The sequence below is a fragment of the Eucyclogobius newberryi genome, unplaced genomic scaffold, assembly GCF_026437365.1.
Source record: "Eucyclogobius newberryi isolate DKJ021-1_F unplaced genomic scaffold, fEucNew1.0.hap1 SCAF_481, whole genome shotgun sequence".
Taxonomy (NCBI): Eukaryota; Metazoa; Chordata; class Actinopteri; order Gobiiformes; family Gobiidae; genus Eucyclogobius; species Eucyclogobius newberryi.
In genome coordinates this window covers 6,324-32,677 of record NW_027316147.1, presented here as the reverse complement: position 1 = coordinate 32,677, position 26,354 = coordinate 6,324, and the positions used below count along the sequence as shown (strand labels likewise).

At 49.9% G+C, this 26,354-nt stretch overlaps 1 protein-coding gene across 1 annotated transcript in view; it reads right to left on the bottom strand.

The window, feature by feature from the left end:
- The window catches only part of LOC140380573 (E3 SUMO-protein ligase PIAS2-like), a 36,410-nt gene extending 10,369 nt beyond the window's left edge, over positions 1–26,041 (bottom strand). Inside the window, exons 1-7 of the mRNA XM_072464438.1 lie at positions 25,998–26,041; positions 15,760–15,919; positions 9,588–9,675; positions 7,382–7,432; positions 5,893–5,983; positions 4,859–4,993; positions 46–151 (exon numbers count right to left, since the gene is read on the bottom strand). Coding sequence (XP_072320539.1) covers positions 46–151; positions 4,859–4,993; positions 5,893–5,983; positions 7,382–7,432; positions 9,588–9,675; positions 15,760–15,874 — 586 coding nt within the window. The 5' untranslated portion in view covers positions 15,875–15,919; positions 25,998–26,041. The remainder of the gene's footprint in view (positions 1–45; positions 152–4,858; positions 4,994–5,892; positions 5,984–7,381; positions 7,433–9,587; positions 9,676–15,759; positions 15,920–25,997) is intronic.
- Positions 26,042–26,354: the final 313 nt, after the last annotated feature.

Here is a 26,354-nt window from a genome sequence, read left to right as displayed (position 1 = left end):
GTTACGCTTGATGCAAATGCTTTACATTTTCAATGTAAGACTTACTGAGTGCTCTGGAGTGGTCTGGGTTCCTAATGCCCTTCATCCTGAGCCTCTGCAGCAGGAGGGGGGAGGTAAGCTGCCTGACCAGGTACACCGATATGGAGTAAGTCTGCAACAAACAACAAGACCCAAACACAGGAACAGGAAGTGAACTAAAGGTACATAGGACTAGATGGAAGAGAAGGCTTGTTGTTTGCAAAGGATGGGAATCTAAATCAATGGTACAATCAATTTATCTCATCCATCTGGTTCCTTTAAACGTTCTCTTATTGATTCCTAATTAATAACACATTTTGTATTTTTATGCATCTAATGTCATAAAGCATGGATTTGAGCGGAGCTCCTCCAAGTGGTTTTAACAAACACCTGGTTAATCGCTGGTCAGCTCCTCAAACACATTTGTTGTGGATTTAGAGCGTCACGGCTTTGGCTTCTAAACCCGCAGTATGCACCTCTGTCTTGGGTCCCTTTGCGCTAGTCTATTCAATCAATTTTTGATCATACTATACAGGGCTCAGATCAAGGATTTTCTCTTGTACAGACCTGGTGCAGCTGAGGTCAGCGGGTCACGTGACACATGTCGCTGGATGGCAAACCAAACCACCACGCGAAGTGAAACCAATAGATCCACGAGTAAAACACTGCAGACACTTCACTTTATCATCTCTATTCACCTCAAACATAACCACGAAAACATGATAATCTCATGCTTAGCATATGGATGTACCAATCGACAAGGAAAGAAAGAAGGCGTTTCATTTTATCGCTTACCAAAAGCCCCAGAAAGGCAAGCAAGATGAGGCTGCGGTGAAGAGACAACCGAGGCGACCGAGTGCCACTGGCAGAATTTCCAGTATATCACACTTCCCGAACGTTTAGTTTTTTGAGCCCAAACTATTGTATTGAACTGCAACAGGCCTTGGACACGATCAGTGGACTCCACTAACCCGTCCTGACACCAAATAACTGTATCTAAACTTTTATAAGCTTTCATCGCTTTCCCAGTGAAGTAGGACTGACCATTCACCAAGTCATTGTCCAGGTCGTGGGAGACAAAGTCGGGGCTGTCTGATGGTGTTAGAGCCCTGTTTACCACTGCATATGTTGGCACTATTTTGTTGTGCGCAAGGTTACGTGAGCGGGGCCTCCTGTCACTCTCTGAAACAGAGCGGCTTCCAAACGTGAAAGACACATGTCTTCTGACTCGTGTGTCGCTAACTTGGTGTGCTACTGTCTACCCAATCAGAAGGCACGGGTGAGAGCTCCTGTGCACAAGCAGAGCGACGCTGCGACCCGCGGCGGAGCGACCCGCAGCCGCAGCGGAGCAACCCGCAGCCGCAGCGGAGCGACCCGCAGCCGCAGCAGAGCGACCCGCAGCAGAGCGACCCGCAGCAGAGCGACCCGCAGCAGAGCGACCGGCAGCCACAGCGGAGCGACCCGCAGCCGCAGCAGAGCGACCCGCAGCAGAGCGACCCGCAGCAGAGCGACCCGCAGCAGAGCGACCCGCAGCCGCAGCGGAGCGACCCGCAGCAGAGCGGAGCGACCCGCAGCAGAGCGGAGCGACCCGCAGCAGAGCGGAGCGACCCGCAGCAGAGCGGAGCGACCCGCAGCAGAGCGGAGCGACCCGCAGCTGAGCGACCCGCAGCCGCAGCGGAGCGACCCGCAGCAGAGCGACCCGCAGCCGCAGCGGAGCGACCCGCAGCCGCAGCGGAGCGACCCGCAGCCGCAGCGGAGCGACCCGCAGCCGCAGCGGAGCGACCCGCAGCCGCAGCGGAGCGACCCGCAGCCGCAGCGGAGCGACCCGCAGCAGAGCGGAGCGACCCGCAGCAGAGCGACCCGCAGCCGCAGCAGAGCGACCCGCAGCCGCAGCAGAGCGAGCCGCAGCAGAGCGACCCGCAGCCGCAGCGGAGCGACCCGCAGCGGAGCGACCCGCAGCGGAGCGACCCGCAGCAAAGCGACCCGCAGCAGAGCGGAGCGACCCGCAGCCGCAGCGGAGCGACCCGCAGCAGAGCGACCCGCAGCAGAGCGACCCGCAGCAGAGCGGAGCGACCCGCAGCCGCAGCAGAGCGACCCGCAGCCGCAGCGGAGCGACCCGCAGCGGAGCGACCCGCAGCAGAGCGACCCGCAGCCGCAGCGGAGCGACCCGCAGCAGAGCGGAGCGACCCGCAGCAGAGCGGAGCGACCCGCAGCAGAGCGACCCGCAGCCGCAGCGGAGCGACCCGCAGCCGCAGCGGAGCGACCCGCAGCCGCAGCGGAGCGACCCGCAGCAGAGCGGCCCGCAGCCGCAGCAGAGCGAGCCGCAGCAGAGCGACCCGCAGCCGCAGCGGAGCGACCCGCAGCGGAGCGACCCGCAGCGGAGCGACCCGCAGCAAAGCGACCCGCAGCAAAGCGACCCGCAGCAAAGCGACCCGCAGCAGAGCGGAGCGACCCGCAGCCGCAGCGGAGCGACCCGCAGCAGAGCGACCCGCAGCAGAGCGACCCGCAGCAGAGCGGAGCGACCCGCAGCCGCAGCGGAGCGACCCGCAGCCGCAGCGGAGCGACCCGCAGCGGAGCGACCCGCAGCGAAGCGACCCGCAGCAGAGCGGAGCGACCCGCAGCAGAGCGACCCACAGCAGAGCGACCCGCAGCAGAGCGACCCGCAGCCGCAGCGGAGCGACCCGCAGCAGAGCGGAGCGACCCGCAGCAGAGCGGAGCGACCCGCAGCAGAGCGGAGCGACCCGCAGCAGAGCGGAGCGACCCGCAGCAGAGCGACCCGCAGCAGAGCGGAGCGACCTGCAGCAGAGCGACCTGCAGCAGAGCGACCCGCAGCGGAGCGACCCGCAGCAGAGCGACCCGCAGCCGCAGCGGAGCGACCCGCAGCCGCAGCGGAGCGACCCGCAGCGGAGCGACCCGCAGCCGCAGCGGAGCGACCCGCAGCCGCAGCGGAGCGACCCGCAGCAGAGCGACCCGCAGCCGCAGCAGAGCGAGCCGCAGCAGAGCGACCCGCAGCCGCAGCGGAGCGACCCGCAGCGGAGCGACCCGCAGCGGAGCGACCCGCAGCGGAGCGACCCGCAGCGGAGCGACCCGCAGCGGAGCGACCCGCAGCGGAGCGACCCGCAGCAAAGCGACCCGCAGCAGAGCGGAGCGACCCGCAGCCGCAGCGGAGCGACCCGCAGCAGAGCGACCCGCAGCAGAGCGGAGCGACCCGCAGCCGCAGCAGAGCGACCCGCAGCCGCAGCGGAGCGACCCGCAGCGGAGCGACCCGCAGCCGCAGCGGAGCGACCCGCAGCAGAGCGGAGCGACCCGCAGCAGAGCGGAGCGACCCGCAGCAGAGCGACCCGCAGCAGAGCGACCCGCAGCCGCAGCGGAGCGACCCGCAGCCGCAGCGGAGCGACCCGCAGCCGCAGCGGAGCGACCCGCAGCAGAGCGGAGCGACCCGCAGCAGAGCGACCCGCAGCCGCAGCAGAGCGAGCCGCAGCAGAGCGACCCGCAGCCGCAGCGGAGCGACCCGCAGCGGAGCGACCCGCAACGGAGCGACCCGCAGCAGAGCGACCCGCAGCAGAGCGGAGCGACCCGCAGCCGCAGCAGAGCGACCCGCAGCCGCAGCGGAGCGACCCGCAGCGGAGCGACCCGCAGCAGAGCGACCCGCAGCCGCAGCGGAGCGACCCGCAGCAGAGCGGAGCGACCCGCAGCAGAGCGGAGCGACCCGCAGCAGAGCGACCCGCAGCAGAGCGACCCGCAGCCGCAGCGGAGCGACCCGCAGCCGCAGCGGAGCGACCCGCAGCCGCAGCGGAGCGACCCGCAGCAGAGCGGAGCGACCCGCAGCAGAGCGACCCGCAGCCGCAGCAGAGCGAGCCGCAGCAGAGCGACCCGCAGCCGCAGCGGAGCGACCCGCAGCAAAGCGACCCGCAGCAAAGCGACCCGCAGCAGAGCGGAGCGACCCGCAGCCGCAGCGGAGCGACCCGCAGCAGAGCGACCCGCAGCAGAGCGGAGCGACCCGCAGCAGAGCGACCCGCAGCAGAGCGGAGCGACCCGCAGCCGCAGCAGAGCGACCCGCAGCCGCAGCGGAGCGACCCGCAGCGGAGCGACCCGCAGCGAAGCGACCCGCAGCAGAGCGGAGCGACCCGCAGCAGAGCGACCCGCAGCGGAGCGACCCGCAGCGAAGCGACCCGCAGCAGAGCGGAGCGACCCGCAGCAGAGCGACCCGCAGCAGAGCGACCCGCTTGGCAGTGTAAATATGAGTATTTTGGCATGTGAATGATCTGCAAAGACTTTTGCGTTTAGGAGCTATTGACCTCAGAAGTCTGAATCTGTGAATATGACACTAACTTTACCACACTGTGGCTCCTCCCACTTTCAGACTCGATCTGAGACAGCAGCGGGACTCGTCATGTCACACAGCGTCCACATGTGTCATGCCGTTGTTGGCGATCGATTGACAAGTGATCAGTACTTTTAGGCGCTTTGGTTATACAATGGAACACACATTTTTGTATCACAAAAGCTGCGATACAAAAACATTTTTTTTCTGACGAACGCATCGCATTTGAGAGAAATTGCATCGCATTTTGCGATGCGATACCGCTTATTCTGAACCCTGCTATATCATTTCTGGAGATTGCGGGTGCGTGGGGAAGAGGGGGCATGGATACATGTTTTATCCCCTAAGGGAGGCACACAGGAACAAGTTTGAGGAGCATTAGAATAGAGGAATCAATAACGGAGGATAATTGTGAATTTGGGGATTTTTCGAGTAAAAAGCTGTTCTGAATTCCCATCCCTCGTGTGAGCTGTGCAGGTGGGGGACAGAAGTGGACAGAAGTGGACAGTGGCTGACCTTTCCGATCTCTGGGGCCCAAGTGACAGAGATCTGATTGGGCACAGCAGAGGAGAGTCTCACCAGGGACGTAATGTTGAGGGGCCGACCTGGTCTTTTCTGCTCCACGCCGTTTTTGGGAGGAGGAGCATGGCCCTGTGCGTGCAAACACACAAACCAATGAGACATGAGAGTCAGTGGAATCATTCAAAATACTCATCTTTGTCATTATTTAACATATAATATATACATATATATATCATATCCCCTGCACCAGGACACCAGCCGGTCCACCTCCTCCTGGAGACAGACTCATCCCTGTCCCAGATGAGCCCATAAGGGTGGTGTCGTCATGGTGATGAGGGCGGGGCCCACTGCATGTATCAGGGTTCTGGAGTCAGAACCCTGATATATGCAGTGGGTTCTCCTAGCCAGTCTCCAGACCTACATCTATAGAATCTAAGGAGGGAGGGTCAGAATCCTGCAGCAGTGTTCTACAGGAACCGTTTGACCTCTGGAAGTGTAAACTAAGTCTTCTGAGCTTTTGAAATACTCATTTGTAGCAATAACATACAAACAAGGATTTCTAAGTAGAAATTGAAACCATTTGGAACGGTCCCTTTCCTGGCGTTCTCCTGGTCCTGGTCCTGGTCCTGGTCCTGGTCCTGGTCCAGGTCCAGGTCCAGGTCCTGGCTCTGGGTTTAGAGGCAAAGCTTTACTTCGTAAGCAACTGCCGCCAGTTGATTATTTTCTTTCTTTTTCTCTTTTTTTTTTAGAATTTTTTTATTCTTAATCTTTTTGCAGTCTTTTGTATTTGCATATCTTAGTTGTTAAGATTTTTCTCAACAACTAGAATGTATACAAGACTCATCTTGATACCAAATAATGGTAGGACCTTGAAGCATTAATTATAATTAATTATACTGGGAAAGTAATTATGGTTCAAATACAGAAATGCTATTTTCACCTAAAAAAAAACTTTTTACTCCTTTTAAGAGAGTGGAGACACATAACCATAACCATTTTAATAGCAATTTGTGACGACTGTGACTTACTGGCAGAGGAAAGAGCTTCCCGTTGACTTTGATGCACAAACTGTTGGGATAGTTGTCCTCTTGAGGGCAGCTGGTCTCAGACAAACAGAACCTACAACATGTACACAAAACTATTACTTCATTTTTAAAACTTGGCAATTCAATTTAAAATCAGGATTTCACAGGCAAAATGTACTGGTGTCACTTTGGCATTATCACATTAAAGTACTTTCTAACAGCGGCGTGCGGTCAGGGCAATCAAGGCCAGCAGTGATTTACCAATAAAATATGAAACTACCATACTATATTTAAAATGTTTTTTTAACATTTTAATAAGCCCATTTTCCCTCACTTCTGTCTTTTATTGGCCACTACAGGCCGCTGAGCAGTACTGCGGCAGGTTTGGTTCTTCTTCTGCTTCTCCTTTTCATTCTGGGGCCGTGTTCAGAGGCCCATTCGTGCTCTGCTCACTCACTGAGCGGACAGCAGCTTGTTTAAGAGGTGCTCTGAGGACAGCTGCTTGTTTTAGAGGTGCTCTGAGGACAGCACAGCCTCAAACACACTGAATATACCCGTGTGGCAATCTTGGGTAGTCGCAGGTTGTGCTCAACAGTATCAGAGGAGCCGTGAAGAAAAAGCAGCGCCAAGTTTCAAAAAGTGACTTAAAACTAGCTTTTAGAGACGAGTCTTTGTTTGTAGCTCAGGCTCTGTTCACGTTTAGACTGATGAGACGTGAGTTAGAAACACAGGCAGTATTCTAATAACAGGATGTGTAATGATCGGTGAAGTGAGACTATTTAATTAGTTCAGCATTTGAAACAGGAATTTATACACTTTTGCATGCAAATGTTATCCACAAATATTGATGAAATATCCATAAAAGTCATTGCACACTACGGCTTTCCAAATCATATTTTTCTTCCTCCAAAATTCTAATACACATAGTTATAGAAAGAAGTTATTAAAAGGTGTTGGCATAAAGATTAGAATGTTTCTTTGTTTAAATGACGCTGTTAAATTTTTGAAACGCCCAAAATCACAACACCAGTTACAGGAAATTAGCAAATGAATAATCTCCCATCATCCCTTGTCCTAAGCTTTTAAACCCTTCTTCTTGGCAAGGAAAACCTTTTGGGGAAAAGTAGAAACCCCACGGAGAACACAGTGAAGGAGAGATCCTGCACCCACAGATGTATTATGTAGTTTATGATTTTTCTTAACTTGGCAAATTTGCCATGAATGTGCTGTAGTGTTACAGGGAATGTCACACGTTTAAATATTTCAAATTAAAAGAGTTACACAAGTGAAATGATACTTGTGAAAAGCCTTCCCTTCCTTACGATTGTTGTGGAACATGCTCGAGGTCTAATTCCAGGGTAAACAGGGTTCACCCCAGACATTTAGGTCTCTGGAGAGGACATTATATCAGCATTATATAGAATACAAGCCTTTCATATTTGACACTTGTGATCTGAATACAAAATGCATGGAAGAGTTTGCTCTGCCTCACCTCAGTTGGATCTGAACCATGTAGTCCCTCCTGCCTCCCGGGAGAAAGTCCCTGTCCCACACACACAAAGGGGTAAATAAAACCACATTAGACAAAAAGGACTTGTATGGACGTGAAGGAGGCGGGACGTGAAGGAGGCGGAACGTGAAGGAGGGGGGACGTGAAGGAGGCGGGACGTGAAGGAGGCGGGACGTGAAGGAGGCGGGACGTGAAGGAGGCGGGACGTGAAGGAGGCGGGACGTGAAGGAGGCGGGACGTGAAGGAGGCGGGACGTGAAGGAGGCGGGGCGTGAAGGAGGCGGGACGTGAAGGAGGGGGGACGTGAAGGGGGGGCGTGAAGGAGGCGGGACGTGAAGGAGGCGGGACGTGAAGGAGGCGGGACGTGAAGGAGGCGGGGCGTGAAGGAGGCGGGACGTGAAGGAGGCGGGACGTGAAGGAGGGGGGACGTGAAGGGGGGGGCGTGAAGGAGGCGGGACGTGAAGGAGGCGGGACGTGAAGGAGGCGGGACGTGAAGGAGGGGGGACGTGAAGGAGGCGGGGCGTGAAGGAGGCGGGACGTGAAGGAGGCGGGACGTGAAGGAGGCGGGACGTGAAGGAGGCGGGGCGTGAAGGAGGCGGGGCGTGAAGGAGGGGGGACGTGAAGGAGGCGGGACGTGAAGGAGGGGGGACGTGAAGGGGGGGCGTGAAGGAGGCGGGACGTGAAGGAGGCGGGACGTGAAGGAGGCGGGACGTGAAGGAGGCGGGGCGTGAAGGAGGCGGGACGTGAAGGAGGCGGGACGTGAAGGAGGGGGGACGTGAAGGGGGGGGCGTGAAGGAGGCGGGACGTGAAGGAGGCGGGACGTGAAGGAGGCGGGACGTGAAGGAGGCGGGGCGTGAAGGAGGCGGGGCGTGAAGGAGGGGGGACGTGAAGGAGGCGGGACGTGAAGGAGGGGGGACGTGAAGGGGGGGCGTGAAGGAGGCGGGACGTGAAGGAGGCGGGACGTGAAGGAGGCGGGACGTGAAGGAGGCGGGGCGTGAAGGAGGCGGGACGTGAAGGAGGGGGGACGTGAAGGGGGGGCGTGAAGGAGGCGGGACGTGAAGGAGGCGGGACGTGAAGGAGGCGGGACGTGAAGGAGGCGGGGCGTGAAGGAGGCGGGGCGTGAAGGAGGCGGGACGTGAAGGAGGGGGGACGTGAAGGAGGGGGGACGTGAAGGGGGGGGCGTGAAGGAGGCGGGACGTGAAGGAGGCGGGACGTGAAGGAGGCGGGGCGTGAAGGAGGCGGGACGTGAAGGAGGGGGGACGTGAAGGAGGGGGGACGTGAAGGGGGGGGCGTGAAGGAGGCGGGACGTGAAGGAGGCGGGACGTGAAGGAGGGGGGACGTGAAGGGGGGGGCGTGAAGGAGGCGGGACGTGAAGGAGGCGGGACGTGAAGGAGGCGGGGCGTGAAGGAGGCGGGACGTGAAGGAGGGGGGACGTGAAGGGGGGGGCGTGAAGGAGGCGGGACGTGAAGGAGGCGGGACGTGAAGGAGGCGGGACGTGAAGGAGGCGGGGCGTGAAGGAGGGGGGACGTGAAGGGGGGGACGTGAAGGAGGCGGGACGTGAAGGAGGCGGGACGTGAAGGAGGCGGGGCGTGAAGGAGGCGGGGCGTGAAGGAGGCGGGGCGTGAAGGAGGGGGGACGTGAAGGGGGGGGCGTGAAGGAGGCGGGACGTGAAGGAGGCGGGACGTGAAGGAGGCGGGGCGTGAAGGAGGCGGGGCGTGAAGGAGGCGGGGCGTGAAAGAGGCGGGACGTGAAGGAAGCGGGACGTGAAGGAGGCGGGACGTGAAGGAGGCGGGGCGTGAAGGAGGCGGGACGTGAAGGAGGCGGGGCGTGAAGGAGGCGGGGCGTGAAGGAGGCGGGGCGTGAAGGAGGCGGGGCGTGAAGGAGGCGGGGCGTGAAGGAGGCGGGGCGTGAAGGAGGCGGGGCGTGAAGGAGGCGGGGCGTGAAGCAGGCGGGACGTGAAGGAGGCGGAGCGTGAAGGAGGCGGGGCGTGAAGGAGGCAGGACGTGAAGGAGGCGGGGCGTGAAGGAGGCGGGGCGTGAAGCAGGCGGGACGTGAAGGAGGCGGGACGTGAAGGAGGCGGAGCGTGAAGCAGGCGGGACGTGAAGGAGGCGGGGCGTGAAGCAGGCGGGACGTGAAGGAGGCGGAGCGTGAAGCAGGCGGGACGTGAAGGAGGCGGGTGTGTGGAGCACCTGGATATGCAGACCTCTCGGACCTGCTGAGGCGTCAGGGCGAAAATGAAGTACTTCTCCTGGTGGAACCTCTGAGCAGTACTCGCTCCTGCACACACCAAATACACAAGGCAAATGTTGCTCAGGAAACGTTTCAGGATCTGGCGTCATCACCCGAACGTGCTCAAGGTTTAAGATTTAAGGGCTGGAGAACAATAAGGTCCAAAAGTTTTTTACCAGATTTGAAAATAAATCAAATGAGAAGTTCTTATAACTCCAGCTCAAACCCTAAAAGGCGCAAGTATGAGCGTGATCAAGTCCATTTAGAGTTAAACATTTCAAAATCCACAAGGTTAAGTCTAAAAGAAAATTGAGGCAATAATTCCAGCGTTTCATTCACAGATCTCAGTCACAGGATTGTGGGCCACATTTGATGGGACACGCCTTCTTATGCCGACACACATTTGGAAGACATTGACTTTTACCTGGACAGATTCACTCATGCCACAGTAAAAGACAAACATTGCTCTGATAAAATTAACATCCATTTTGAAAAAAAAAGGTGGCTTCATTGACCGACAGTCTTCTTACCACGGCATGACATCCATTAAATTAAATAAAACTACAATTACGGCACAACAAATAAGTCCCATTCTAATCGAGGCATTTTCCCCCGCAGTCAGGAGTTTGTTCCTATGGTATCCATTTATCATGTCCATGGCAGGGGTTCTGAGGCCCAGCTAGTCATTTTTTTCCTTCAGTTCCAATACTTCAAATGCCAATGGGTTGATCATAATGATTTTGTCATTAATAATATTCGTGTCTTTAAACTCTGAGTTTAAAGACACAATATACAAACACAAGAACAACAAAAAAACAGGATACAGATGAAAGGATCTTGTGAATGATCAAAAAGTGGTTGGAAGTCCATTCCTAATGAAGGGCCCCGGAAGCTCCAATCCCCACAAAGACCAGGACACACCTCCCCAGCTCGTCATGGCCCCAAAACGGCTTCTTAGTCCGAGTAGAACTTATTTTCTATCGAGGTTGCAGTGCTGGAATGGTAAATATGCCTCATACAGGGTCGCATTTTCCTCCAAGGATGGTTTAATGTACCTTCATTATTTCCAAAAGGTACATGCACCATAAACATACTATTACATGGTGTATAAGCCTAAACACCATGTAACACTATTACAGGCCTGGCCAACCCGCGGCTCTTTTACGTTCATATCGACATTTGTGTTTGTGTTGTGCCAGACGCGCTCTGCGTGTGCGCAGGCGCCCGCACAGTACTTCTGCGCACGGGCCTCAGGTCGCTGAGTGTGTTGGCCCAGCGGTTAGTGACACGGTTTTGAGTGCGGAGGTCCGTGACATCAATACTCGACATAAACTCTTAATCTTGCATTTTTTTCCCTCGTCTCCTAACGACATAGTAAAAGAGGACTAGAGAGGAATGCTGCCAAAACCCCTGAACTAATTTGTTATTGAAATAAATGGGAAAATTATTTGTTGTTTTTATTTGTGTTTCACTTTTCACATTTAATCTAAGTCTATATTCGACAAAGCCTAAAGATCTACCTAGAGATCTAAATAATTGTATACTTTAGTATTATTTTAATTGTCAGTATTAAACAGGTTTTTATTTTTGTTGAACAAATTAGTTCAGGGGTTTTGGCAGCATTCCTCTCTAGTCCTCTTTTACTATGTCATTAGGAGACGAGCGAAAAACAAGCAAGTCTAAGAGTTCAAGTCGGGTATCGATCTCAGGAACCTCTGCACTCAAAGACGTGTCGCTAACCGCTGGGCTAACACGATCGTTGATTTTCACTGAAGTGAAGCCGGTGAGATCGCTGGCTTTATCTGAACTGTTTTAAGCTGTGGCCGCCGCATGCGATGTTGTGATGGTTAAAGGGGCGGCGTCAGCGTGGTCTTGTCTGGGTTGTGCTTTGGTCTGGGTGTAAATATGAATGAAATAACTTAAGTGTTATGTTGTGGTGTGATGTATTTGGCATTAAGTAAATACTAAGTCAAAGTAATATTGCTTAATTGCTGCATTCATTGATTGGAGTTTATATTTTGTAATAGTATTTTGTATTTGTATTCTACTGTTGTTAAATATGGTCTGGTGTTTAATGCTGCTAATATGATGTATTATTTTGATTTGTTGTGTAAAATATTTTCATATTCTACTTTTGATACTGCCAAGTTGATGCTTTATAGTGATTCAAGTTGACTTTTATGCTAGTTTTTGTAACTCTTATTTTACACTGTGACTTAATTATTTACACTGGTGTTTTGTCTGTTTGAAGGTTTTGACCTGACTTTTGATGCCAATGGATCTGAACATTAAAGGAAATGTGTCTAAAGGCAAAACATTGTATCAGATGAAACAGCTGCTTTGACCCTTGACCCAGACTGACCCTGTCAACAATACTCAACATGCTCTTGTTCAAAAGCAACACATGAATGTGTGTTAGCTGTTAAGCTATAGTTTAGCTGTTAGCTAGTAGCTTGTGATTTCTAAGTTGTAACTTCTGTTAAAAACAGTGAATAAATCAGACAAGTTGAGTTTATTTCAATCTGCAGTTAAGCCTTGTGTTTGATAGTCGTCCTTGTTCAAGTGTCTTCAACTTAATTTAGCCAAGTAGCTTGTGTTACGCTGTTGTAACATTATGCAAATATGGCATGGTTTAGGTTTGGTTTCAGGTCCGGACCCAATGAGTCCGGACCTGAAACCAAACCTAAACCATGCCATTGCATGAACCTAAACCTCTGGATTCGAATTTGGACTTGAACCTGAAAGTGGGTTTAGGTATGCATCCCTATCTTCATATCAAATAACAGATAAAAGTACTTTAAATTGTTTTACATGCTAATAACCAGGTTTAAAACAACACATTTATCTTGTTGTTATGACGCTGCGATGCCGCGCGCGATTGTGGGCCCCTGAAATTGCTTGGGGGCAACTAACTTTGAAAATCTATTTCTCAGCCTGCATGGTGTAAGTCTAAACACACTATTACATGGTGTATAAGTCTAAACACACTATTACATGGTGTATAAGTCTAAACACACTATTACATGGTGTATAAGTCTAAACACACTATTACATGGTGTATAAGTCTAAACACACTATTACATGGTGTATAAGTCTAAACACACTATTACATGGTGTATAAGCCTAAACACACTATTACATGGTGTATAAGCCTAAACACACTATTACATGGTGTATAAGCCTAAACACACTATTACATGGTGTATAAGTCTAAACACACTATTACATGGTGTATAAGTCCAAACATACTATTACATGGTGTATACGTCCAAACATACTATTACATGGTGTATACGTCCAAACATACTATTACATGGTGTATAAGTCTAAACATACTATTACATGGTGTATAAGCCTAAACATACTATTACATGGTGTATAAGTCTAAACACACTATTACATGGTGTATAAGTCTAAACACACTATTACATGGTGTATAAGCCTAAACATACTATTACATGGTGTATAAGTCTAAACACACTATTACATGGTGTATAAGTCTAAACACACTATTACGTGGTGTATAAGTCCAAACATACTATTACATGGTGTATAAGTCTAAACACACTATTACATGGTGTATAAGTCTAAACACACTATTACATGGTGTATAAGCCTAAACACACTATTACATGGTGTATAAGTCTAAACACACTATTACATGGTGTATAAGTCTAAACACACTATTACATGGTGTATACGTCCAAACACACTATTACATGGTGTATAAGCCTAAACATACTATTACATGGTGTATAAGTCTAAACACACTATTACATGGTGTATAAGTCTAAACACACTATTACATGGTGTATAAGTCCAAACATACTATTACATGGTGTATAAGTCTAAACACACTATTACATGGTGTATAAGTCTAAACATACTATTACATGGTGTATAAGTCTAAACACACTATTACATGGTGTATAAGTCTAAACACACTATTACATGGTGTATAAGTCCAAACATACTATTACACGGTGTATAAGTCTAAACACACTATTACATGGTGTATAAGTCTAAACATACTATTACATGGTGTATACGTCTAAACACACTATTACATGGTGTATAAGCCTATCCACCATCAAGAAATTTGAATTAATATTAATATCATATTAAGTGAATATCCTTATTTGCTCCAAGAGCTGCGTCTTGAGGATTTTTTCAAAGCGTCAAAAGCGTCCAGCGCTCGAACGCCCCCGACGTGCCGCATCAGATGCTCAAAACGCAGGATTCGCGCAGCAAAAATGCTCAAAACACGGCACAAAAACACTGGACGCCCAAGACGTGCGTGCACATAGACTTTGAACGTAAAACTGGACAAATCGGATGGCGGGCCTTTTTGATTGATCTTGTTAGGGATGGCGGGGATGCTATAAGTACGTAGGAGAGCCCTGGGTGGACAGCCCCATGTTAACTAATAAAGTTGGAAGAAGGATTACGTCGTAAGGCAGGGGACTCCCCGTCTATTCTGTAAAGAATATACTTTATTCTTTAAAGCCTAAAGAATAAAGTCTAAGACGTACAACTACAGTAGGTGGCGGTAATGTAACGCTTGGATACCAACCGCCATAAACCACCAAAAAGTGTAGTGGCTTTAAGTCCAAAAAATATTTAATGGTAAGGCTGCCCCAAATAAATTGTCCGTTTGCTGTAACCCAAGCAAACATTTTTCAAGTGGGTCGGACGGAAGGCAAATTCTTATTTTCTATTATTTTGAAGGCAAAAAAAAGATAAAAATTTTGCCATCGTTTGACTCGGAGTGCAGGGGTCAGGCTTCAACAGTCCAGGGGTCAGGCTTCAACAGTCCAGGGGTCAGGCTTCAACAGTCCAGGGGTCAGGCTTCAAAAGTCCAGGGGTCAGGCTTCAACAGTCCAGGGGTCAGGCTTCAACAGTCCAGGGGTCAGGCTTCAACAAAAGTCCAGGGGTCGGGCTTCAACAGTCCAGGGGTCAGGCTTCAACAGTCCAGGGGTCAGGCTTCAACAAAAGTCCAGGGGTCAGGCTTCAACAAAAGTCCAGGGGTCAGGCTTCAACAGTCCAGGGGTCAGGCTTCAACAGTCCAGGGGTCAGGCTTCAACAGTCCAGGGGTCAGGCTTCAAAAGTCCAGGGGTCAGGCTTCAACAGTCCAGGGGTCAGGCTTCAACAGTCCAGGGGTCAGGCTTCAACAAAAGTCCAGGGGTCGGGCTTCAACAGTCCAGGGGTCAGGCTTCAACAGTCCAGGGGTCAGGCTTCAACAAAAGTCCAGGGGTCAGGCTTCAACAAAAGTCCAGGGGTCAGGCTTCAACAGTCCAGGGGTCAGGCTTCAACAGTCCAGGGGTCAGGCTTCAACAGTCCAGGGGTCAGGCTTCAACAGTCCAGGGGTCAGGTTTCAACAGTCCAGGGGTCAGGTTTCAACAGTCCAGGGGTCAGGCTTCAACAAAAGTCCAGGGGTCAGGCTTCAACACGATCGAGAGACTAAATCTCACGAATTAAAGATATTTCAAATCAACCTTTTGTACATCGTTATCCTTTATTTTGGTAGCGAAGGCGAGCGGGGGGAAAATGCAGGGGACACAGGCGCCGCCATGTTTGTTGTGATGACGCTGCTGGGCGTGTTTCAAACCCAGAATGCATTGCGTAAGACAACGTGATAGAGCGTGGCATTTACTATGGACACTTCAGTGGCGCCGACAGAGGATAACCAACTTGTAAAAAGCAATTTATTGACACTAACGCGCACTCTGTTTCGTTACAGAAGCATGTGGAGGACTGAATATGATGACGCACATGTGTTGCGCAGTGCGTCATCAGTTCTTTGGGATGAGAGATAGGTTTACCAGTGTGATAAAAATATTCGACACGACGGTTTAGGAAAGACCAGTCGGCGAAATAAATTGAAAAATAAAAGATTTTGAAGTTCTTTCAACAAAATGCTGATAATTTTTTTTTCAGTCGGCTAGTTTCATACCGGGTCGGTCGGGTTAGGGCAAACAGACATATTATTTTGCTCAGCCTAAGTAATCTTGACGTGAAAAAAATCTATTTTGTCAATATTTTTAGCATTTCCAAAGAATACACCGTAGAAAATAGACAAACTAAATTATAAGTGATGGTAAACTGCAAGAAATGAAATGTAGCGCGTCTTACCAAGGCTGGAGGGTTTAATGAGGACGTCCAGCACGTCGTAGAAGGGCAGGGGCTTCATTTGGACGTCGGGGTGCACCGGCGGGAGCAGGGGGGCCGAGGGCTGCTGAAGGTTCATCCTGTTTGACTCTGCTGCACGATGAGAGGCCGCTTACACCAGAGTCTGCAGCGCACACACACAGGAGAGCACACGTTAGGCCGGACCACACGCCCACTGGACCAGAACAGACCCGCGCCCAGCCCACTGGACCAGAACAGACCCGGACCACACGCCCACTGGACCAGAACAGACCCGGACCACACGCCCACTGGACCAGTACAGACCCGGACCACACGCCCACTGGACCAGTACAGACCCGGACCACACGCCCACTGGACCAGTACAGACCCGGGCCCAGCCCACTGGACCAGAACAGACCCGGACCACACGCCCACTGGACCAGAACAGACCCGGACCACACGCCCACTGGACCAGAACAGACCCGGACCACACGCCCACTGGACCAGTACAGACCCGGACCACACGCCCACTGGACCAGTACAGACCCGGACCACACGCCCACTGGACCAGTACAGATCCGGACCACACGCCCACTGGACCAGAACAGACCCGGACCACACGCCCACTGGACCAGAACAGACCCGGACCACACGCCCACTGGACCAGTACAGACCCGGACCACACGCCCACTGGACCAGTACAGACCCGGACCACACGCTCACTGGACCAGTACAGACCCGGACCACACGCCCACTGGACCAGTACAGACCCGGACCACACGCTCACTGGACCAGTACAGACCCGGACCACACGCCCACTGGACCAGTAGACCCGGACCACACGCCCACTGGACCAGAACAGACCCGGACCACACGCCCACTGGACCAGTACAGAGCCGGACCACACGCCCACTGGACCAGTACAGACCCGGACCACACGCCCACTGGACCAGAACAGACCCGGACCACACACCCACTGGACCAGTACAGACCCGGACCACACGCCCACTGGACCAGAACAGACCCGGACCACACACCCACTGGACCAGAACAGACCCGGACCACACACCCACTGGACCAGAACAGACCCGGACCACACGCCCACTGGACCAGAACAGACCCGGACCACACGCCCACTGGACCAGAACAGACCCGGACCACAGGCCGACTGGACCAGTACAGACCCGGACCACACGCCCACTGGACCAGAACAGACCCGGGCCCAGCCCACTGGACCAGTACAGACCCGGACCACACGCCCACTGGACCAGTACAGACCCGGACCACACGCACACTGGACCAGAACAGACCCGGGCCCAGCCCACTGGACCAGTACAGACCCGGACCACACGCCCACTGGACCAGTAGACCCGGACCACACGCCCACTGGACCAGAACAGACCCGGACCACACGCCCACTGGACCAGTACAGAGCCGGACCACACGCCCACTGGACCAGTACAGACCTGGACCACACGCCCACTGGACCAGAACAGACCCGGACCACACGCCCACTGGACCAGTACAGACCTGGACCACACGCCCACTGGACCAGAACAGACCCGGACCACACACCCACTGGACCAGAACAGACCCGGACCACACGCCCACTGGACCAGAACAGACCCGGACCACACGCCCACTGGACCAGAACAGACCCGGACCACAGGCCGACTGGACCAGTACAGACCCGGACCACACGCCCACTGGACCAGAACAGACCCGGGCCCAGCCCACTGGACCAGTACAGACCCGGACCACACGCCCACTGGACCAGTACAGACCCGGACCACACGCACACTGGACCAGAACAGACCCGGGCCCAGCCCACTGGACCAGAACAGACCCGGACCACACGCCCACTGGACCAGTACAGACCCGGTTCCCTCAGTCATTTCATACCACACGTCCAAGCAAGAAATAAAACTATTCAACGAGGTCTGCAATTAACAATGATTTTAGTGGTCGACTCATCTGTAGGGCTGAAACGAGTAATTGGATTATAAAAAAAGCTTTGATTATTTTATAGCCACAGTTATTCATTTAATTTGCATATTTAATTAACCTGTTACCATCCACCTATTTTCGCCCTGTGCACAATGGTTGGACATACCCAAATGGCATTGCTTATTAAAAGAGGATCTTATGTTCCACATGCAAGTGTGATGCATCATTAGAAAGCTTAGGCCTTCTAGTTTCTGCAGATGTGCACATGAACACTGTCAGGGCTTCAGAACTTACACTACAGAGGCCCAAACATAAACAAAACATCCTTTTTTAGTCTCGCCTGAATATTGTTAATTTGTAATGGCCCTGAGCATGACATACTTCGTTGTGTGCTTATGCTGTTCACTGTACATGATGTTTATCTTGTTGACAACAACTGTGTAAAGTTTCAGATCTCTAGGAACAGGCATTTTGGTGCTGTTGACCTTTTTGTATCAAAAGGTATATTCGGAACAAGTGATCCAAATATGTGCCAACTGTGCCAAACTGTTTTATTACAATTTTAGCTCCTCTATGATCATAAAACATACATTTTGATGTTTTGTAGGCCACTAATAGCAATTATAACCGCTAAAAAAAAAATATGTGAAAATGTGTAAATATGAGTTTACCCATGAATTTCTCATATAGAGGTTTAAAAAAAAAAATTATAATATTTTTATTTTATTTTTGTATTGGTATAATAATACATATATCTAACAATATGCACGTCCAAAAGGCTAATAAAATCAGAAAACATTATGCGCAAAATCCTGCCGAGAAATCTGTCTCTTTACAGCCTTCCCGGAGCCTTACGCACGAGAATACAGAAGATTCTGTGTCAATAAGCTCTTTGTCCCGCCTCTCTTTCTAAAGCTATTTTCATTGGCTAGAATAATATGTCAATCAATCTCAGCTACGCCATTCGCACGCGGCGCTATTTAGATGTAAACAGACTAATCCATGTGCGTCGCAAGCGGCGCATTTTTTTCCTCCGGAGGCTGTAGCAAACAAACCCGGTGACAGAAAAAATCGTGGATGGTCTCATTCTGTAGGTAACAGTCTAAGGAAGATATCGATGTCAAACACTATCTTATAAGTCAAACAGGTCATTTGTTATGGACGGAGAAATGCGCCGGACAAGCGCATTCTCGTCCGGCGAGAAACGAAGAAAAGTTTGTTTACTTGACAATATCTCGAAATCGGATAACTTCAGGAAAAATACAAGTGGATATTGTTTTTCAATGGTTCCTTACGGACAGACTGAGTACAAGGATGAACAGAATTAAAGCCGTTTCGTCCGTCATAAACAGCAAACAGGACATGCGTTTGTAAAAGTTGAGACTTTCTCACAAACTATTGGCAATTGCTTCTAGGGGCATATTATTCAATGTAAATCAATGACATATTCGTTTTGTTGAGAAAATAAGCTTTAAAATGATGTATGGCTTGCTGGTATTGACCACGGAAATAAAAGTGATGATGTAAGAGAATATTTGAGATATAGAAAATGTTCGCCGGCGGACAGGTGGGTGGTAACAGGTTAAAACTGTGTGAAACTGTGTCACACGGAGCACCTTGTGGCACTTGTGTCACACAGAGCTGCTGGAGCTAAAGTGAAGGACACACGGGGACGTCAGGGAAGAATCATCTGCAGAATTACAGCGCTCAAACCAGAACACAAGAGACACAAACACAAGCCTCAAGTAACAACGTTTTACAAACAAACTACAAGACAAAAACTGGTTCAACCGAGCAGTGTTTTCAATCCAATGCAGAGGAGACAGTTCTAAAGAGTTACATAGTGAGACTAAACAGCCACTGCACAAGAGCCTTTATCAGCACAAAAAGACACTGGAGTTAAGGACCACAGAGCGATGTGCATCTTCATCTTAAAGCCACAAAGCACTTGTTTGAAGACAGTGAGGTGAAGATTCTAAGCAGGAGAAAGGTTGTGTTGAAAGGAGAGTTAAGGAAGCCATTTTGTTCAAAAATAGAATCCCCTTTAAATAAGAAATGGAGGTTTAAGGTTCAATGTTCCTGAAGTCATTTTTAAGCTATGGGGGGGGGGGGGGGGGGGGGCATCAGCCCGGGCCCAGTGATGAGGGAGCTGCAGCCAGGTAACAATAGGATTTCTATTGTCCATTACAGGGCTGTTAGGGTGAAACTCAAAGAGTAAACTAAACAAAAACAAAACAGGCTAAATCAGAAGATTCCACCCGGTGGGAGGAGCTTACTCAAGTAAGATAAGTATCAGGAGTTCTCAGACCAGGGGCCTCATTTATAAAGCCCGGTATGCACAAAGCGAAGCCCAAAATGTGCATATGCATTTTTCCACCCAAGGAATGTGATCTATTAAAAAAAGGTTTTTGAAAGAGGTGGGCAGAGGTGAAATAGCGCCTCAAATGGACCATTAACTAAAATGTCAATTCAGTCAAACTAACAGTAAAATGTGCTTTACGATCTTTGTGAGGGTCCGCACAGTCATAGGGGCTTCACGTTTACCATCACACACTCGCTTCATGCACACACACCAGTCACGTATTTGAACGTCTTCCTTCATTGCTCCTCTGTTCAGATGCCCTCCCTCAGTGTCACAGATCCTTCTCTGAGCCACTCCCCCGCTCTCACTGTTACATTATTATGACTGAGGCCTTAGATGGATGACTGCGCACAGGGGATTATCACGCAGGGCAGTGTGGGTCTGATCACATTCAGCACAATCAGGATCATATTATGACAGAGTACACATTTTTTGTGTATTGTTGTTAATACGCCGCTACAGTCTGCGTTGCCACGCCCTCAGATGAGCAGCAGAGCAGCGCCTTGTAAAGGTTTCTGTTTAAAGACTCGCCGACTAGCGTCTTCACCTCAGAGAATTTCCATTTTTTCCTCCCGATCTCCATCTGCCATATATGGTATATCAGGGCGGACTCGGGGCGGGCACGGGGCGGAAACTCATGAGGAATTGCTGCGCCAATTTGGAAAAGAGACGTGCAAACAGGCGTGCTGTTTTTATAAGTCGACTTTTTTTGCGGTGGTTAAATTTCTGCTTTCCAATACGCACTCTTTCAAGCACAATTTGACGCACTCTTTTATAAATGAGGCCCCTGGTCAGCAGATTGAGAATAACTCTTGGATAAGAGTCCAAACAATGAGTCTCTTGTTTTTCCAAAAACAGTAACCAGATGACTACAACTGAATCTTTTTCTACAATGGATGACTCCTGGACAAATGAGGGATTACAGAGTGTAAATATGTTTTAAGGTTGCACATGTTAATATTGTCAACAAAATCTCCTGATTAACTCCTTAACATCCGCCTATTTGGCCCTGTACACAATGGTTGGACCCAAATGGCAGTGCTTATTAAGATCTTACAGAATGAAATCCAAAACATCTTGTTTTTAAAAAGGGCCCAGATGTTACAACTGAAACTTTCTACGTCATATGTAAAAGATTATGCTCTACCCCTTAGCTTAAAACAAATGAGGGGAACCGTCTGTGTGGAAATAATCTTACCCAGGATTAGGCATCACTAAAGCAAACCTCTAATCAGTCGAATCAGCAACCAGCAAAAATTTTTTAAAAAAAGATTAGATAAAGTATGATTTAAGATATGAGCAATTATATTAAGCTATACATTTTTGTCCATATCATCGTGCCCGACCTCTCCATATATTAAAGCAGAACCAAGTAGCATTTTCATCTTACTGAACATTGTTGTAAGTCCTTGTGATGGTTAAATATGTTTTTTAGGGGCGTTTGAAGTGTCCGTGGTCGCCCCCTGCTGTCCATCAACCTGAAGACAACTGTCCTCAATAACCCGGGCTCTTTTTTTATATTTGACAATATGGAAATGTTTTTTGAGACTTGACTGTCTTTTTATAATGAAGAACGTGCTTTATTTTTACATCTATTTTCTGACCATGTATTATCACAAGGAAGCTGCAACTATCACCAAAGTTACTTAGTTCTGCTTAACTGAGCCACTCCGTTTCACACTGTCCAGAGCGCTTCTGGCTCCACAGCCCGCCCTAGACCCTCCGCAGCCCGCCCTGGACCCTCCGCAGCCCGCCCTGGACCCTCCGCAGCCCGCCCTGGACCCTCCGCAGCCCGCCCTGGACCCTCCGCAGCCCGCCCTGGACCCTCCGCAGCCCGTCTTGGACCCTCCGCAGCCCGCCCTGGACCCTCCGCAGCCCGCCCTGGACCCTCCGCAGCCCGTCTTGGACCCTCCGCAGCCCGCCCTGGACCCTCTGCAGCCCGCCCTGGACTAGAGCTGGGTTGAAATAAATTTTTCCAATTTTTAATCGATTCGCATATTAATGACCGATTATCGATTCGTACGTCCAAAGATCGATTTTTTTTTTAAATTAAAATTATTTTCTACATTTCCCTCAGTGAACTTCAATCTACCTTCAAGAAAGATAATTCAGGACTCCTGGATTATCTTTCTTGAAGGTAGATTGACCCTTAACCTTTTCATCAGTCTTCCATCAGTAACTACAATACTTGTAAGATTTGCTGTTTAATATTGATATAATACTAGTTTTAATATGTTGCTTCTCTGCACAGTCATGAAGTGAAGGAAACGGTTCAAATACATTTTTCATTTTTAATAACATTAACCCCCGGATTGAATCGAAATCAGATCGAAATTGGATCGAATCGGATGGGATCTGAGAAATCGGGAAAAAAAATCGATTTTGAAACGTAAAAATCGGAATCGAATCGATTCTTAAAATTTGAATCGAAACCCAGCTCTACCCTGGACCCTCTGCAGCCCGTCCTGGACCCTCTGCAGCCCGTCCTGGACCCTCTGCAGCCCGCCCTGGACCCTCTGCAGCCCGCCCTGGACCCTCTGCAGCCCGCCCTGGACCCTCTGCAGCCCGCCCTGGACCCTCTGCAGCCCGCCCTGGACCCTCTGCAGCCCGCCCTGGACCCTCTGCAGCCCGCCCTGGACCCTCTGCAGCCCGCCCTGGACCCTCTGCAGCCCGCCCTGGACCCTCTGCAGCCGGTCCTGGACCCTCTGCAGCCCGTCCTGGACCCTCTGCAGCCCGTCCTGGACCCTCTGCAGCCTGTCCCTTCTGCAGCCCGTCCTGGACCCTCTGCAGCCTGTCCCCTCTGCAGCCTGTCCCTTCTGCAGCCCGTCCTGGACCCTCTGCAGCCTGTCCCCTCTGCAGCCTGTCCCCTCTGCAGCCCGTCCTGGACCCTCTGCAGCCCGCCCTGGACCCTCTTCAGCCTGGACCCTCTGCAGCCCGCCCTGGACCCTCTGCAGCCCGCCCTGGACCCTCTGCAGCCCGCCCTGGACCCTCTTCAGCCTGGACCCTCTGCAGCCCGTCCTGGACCCTCTGCAGCCTGTCCCTTCTGCAGCCCGTCCTGGACCCTCTGCAGCCTGTCCCCTCTGCAGCCTGTCCCCTCTGCAGCCCGTCCTGGACCCTCTGCAGCCCGCCCTGGACCCTCTTCAGCCTGGACCCTCTGCAGCCCGCCCTGGACCCTCTGCAGCCCGCCCTGGACCCTCTGCAGCCCGCCCTGGACCCTCTTCAGCCTGGACCCTCTGCAGCCCGTCCTGGACCCTCTGCAGCCTGTCCCTTCTGCAGCCCGTCCTGGACCCTCTGCAGCCTGTCCCCTCTGCAGCCTGTCCCCTCTGCAGCCCGTCCTGGACCCTCTGCAGCCCGCCCTGGACCCTCTGCAGCCCGCCCTGGACCCTCTGCAGCCCGCCCTGGACCCTCTGCAGCCCGCCCTGGACCCTCTGCAGCCCGCCCTGGACCCTCTGCAGCCCGCCCTGGACCCTCTGAAGCCCGCCCTGGACCCTCTGAAGCCCGTCCTGGACCCTCTGCAGCCTGAACCCTCTGCAGCCTGGATAACCCTCAATTTTCCATTTGCCTAATTCATGTGAACGTTGGTTAATCTGCCTTGACCAATGACAGTTTTGTTGATGGATTTTCTAACTTTCTGCCCGTAAAAGCAATAAATTAGTTCAACCCTGCGAAGCAACTGCAATTGAAACTTTGGCCATAACTATAATTAGTTAAGTTAAAGAGTGAAACAATGATTTCTATTGGACATTAATTAACGGTTTGAATATGGTGATTGAAGACTTGGTGGCTAATATTTACCAATAAAATGTATTCATGAAAATCTGAGATTTCCCATCTTCGACTTTTTGTTATAATAATGACACTGTCTTTCCTATAAAAATGTATTTTTGTTAGCGTGGGTCTGGTCCAGAGAATTCACTCTAAATACAACAACAAATATTTCAACCTGTCACGATTCATCGACTCATCGTCACAGCCTTAAATTAATGAATCAAACATTTTGCAGACCTAAAGGTCGACTAAATGTCAATTTGGGTCAACTGATAAAAGCCTTCAGCTCAAGTAAGGAGTGGGGACTCTTTAAATACCTCAGTGTTCTGGGTTGTAAAATGATCATAGAAGATCATTCTATTACATTTGTTATTATATAACAGGCCAAAGGAACGAATATACTTTGGTTTGCACGAGGGAAATCGTCAAATTATCGTGACTAGTTGCATATTAAAAATGTAATTTTGATAATGTGATAATAACAATACTAAACACACATTAAAAAAATCTGAACGTTATTAAAACACGTTATTCACTGAACATTCTCGATCTAGAAGACTTCAGTCACCAACATTTTACATAATGAAAAAACTCAATGTTATTATTATTATCCGTTATTCGGACAAAGTCTTCCTTTAAGACCTTAGATTGTATGGATCCTTTAAGACCTTAGATTGTATGGATCCTTTAAGACTTTAGATTGTATGGATCGTTTAAGACCTTAGATTGTATGGATCCTTTAAGACCTTAGATTGTATGGATCCTTTAAGACATTAGATCGTATGGATCCTTTACATTAGATTGTATGGATCCTTTAAGACGTTAGATCGTATGGATCCTTTACGACCTTAGATTGTATGGATCCTTTAAGACATTAGATTGTATGGATCCTTTACGACATTAGATTGTATGGATCCTTTAAGACATTAGATTGTATGGATCCTTTACGACATTAGATTGTATGGATCCTTTAAGACCTTAGATTGTATGGATCCTTTACGACATTAGATTGTATGGATCCTTTAAGACATTAGATTGTATGGATCCTTTAAGACCTTAGATTGTATGGATCCTTTAAGACATTAGATTGTATGGATCCTTTACGACATTAGATTGTATGGATCCTTTACGACATTAGATTGTATGGATCCTTTAAGACATTAGATTGTATGGATCCTTTACGACATTAGATTGTATGGATCCTTTAAGACCTTAGATTGTATGGATCCTTTAAGACATTAGATTGTATGGATCCTTTACGACATTAGATTGTATGGATCCTTTAAGACCTTAGATTGTATGGATCCTTTAAGACCTTAGATTGTATGGATCCTTTACGACATTAGATTGTATGGATCCTTTAAGACATTAGATTGTATGGATCCTTTACGACATTAGATTGTATGGATCCTTTAAGACATTAGATTGTATGGATCCTTTAAGACCTTAGATTGTATGGATCCTTTAAGACATTAGATTGTATGGATCCTTTAAGACATTAGATTGTATGGATCCTTTACGACATTAGATTGTATGGATCCTTTACATTAGATTGTATGGATCCTTTACGACATTAGATTGTATGGATCCTTTACATTAGATTGTATGGATCCTTTAAGACATTAGATTGTATGGATCCTTTACATTAGATTGTATGGATCCTTTAAGACATTAGATTGTATGGATCCTTTACGACATTAGATTGTATGGATCCTTTACATTAAATTGTATGGATCCTTTAAGACATTAGATTGTATGGATCCTTTACGACAATAGATTGTATGGAGTTGAAAGCTAATCCCCGCGCATTTTACGGCAGTAGAAAGACTCGCTGTGCAGGAGAGGAACTTTTGTAGATTCTACAAATGTGAAGGAGCCGCGTGTTCTCAGCCCACGTCAAACAGTAAAGTGCATTCACACATGAAACGCTGCATAGTTACTTTATGATTTATGAATGTGATATAGACAGAAGGCATGAAAAAGCACTCTTAGATCAGTTAGCTTTGGGACAAATACAACATGTAAACACGCTCGTTTTGGATATTTTACAATCTTAGAATATAACACCAAAAGCGTAAACATAATATGTAGTCTTTGCTTGAAGGTAGAGGTGAAATAAAGGAGAATCCAGAGAGAAATATGCAGTGTTTTGGTCCAGACTCACCCTCAGCTGCTCCAAAGCCGCCATCTTGTTGTTCCGGGGTGAGACTAACCGCGTGACCACCGAGCGCCTCCTTTTCTTCTTCTGCTGCTTTTCTGGCAGCTTTAAGTGGCTTTATCGCCACCTACTGTTCTGGAGTTTGGGCCAGCCGATCTACGTTTCTATTTTATATATATATATATATATAGATATATATATATATATATATATATATATATATATATATATATATATATATATATATATTCACATTCAAAACTCAAAACTGTGTTCAAAAGGGTGATTGGGTTCAATATGCTGTTAAAGTCAAAGGATGCCACATGTAAAACCTCCGATGCCATTAGGCTAAATATGTTATTA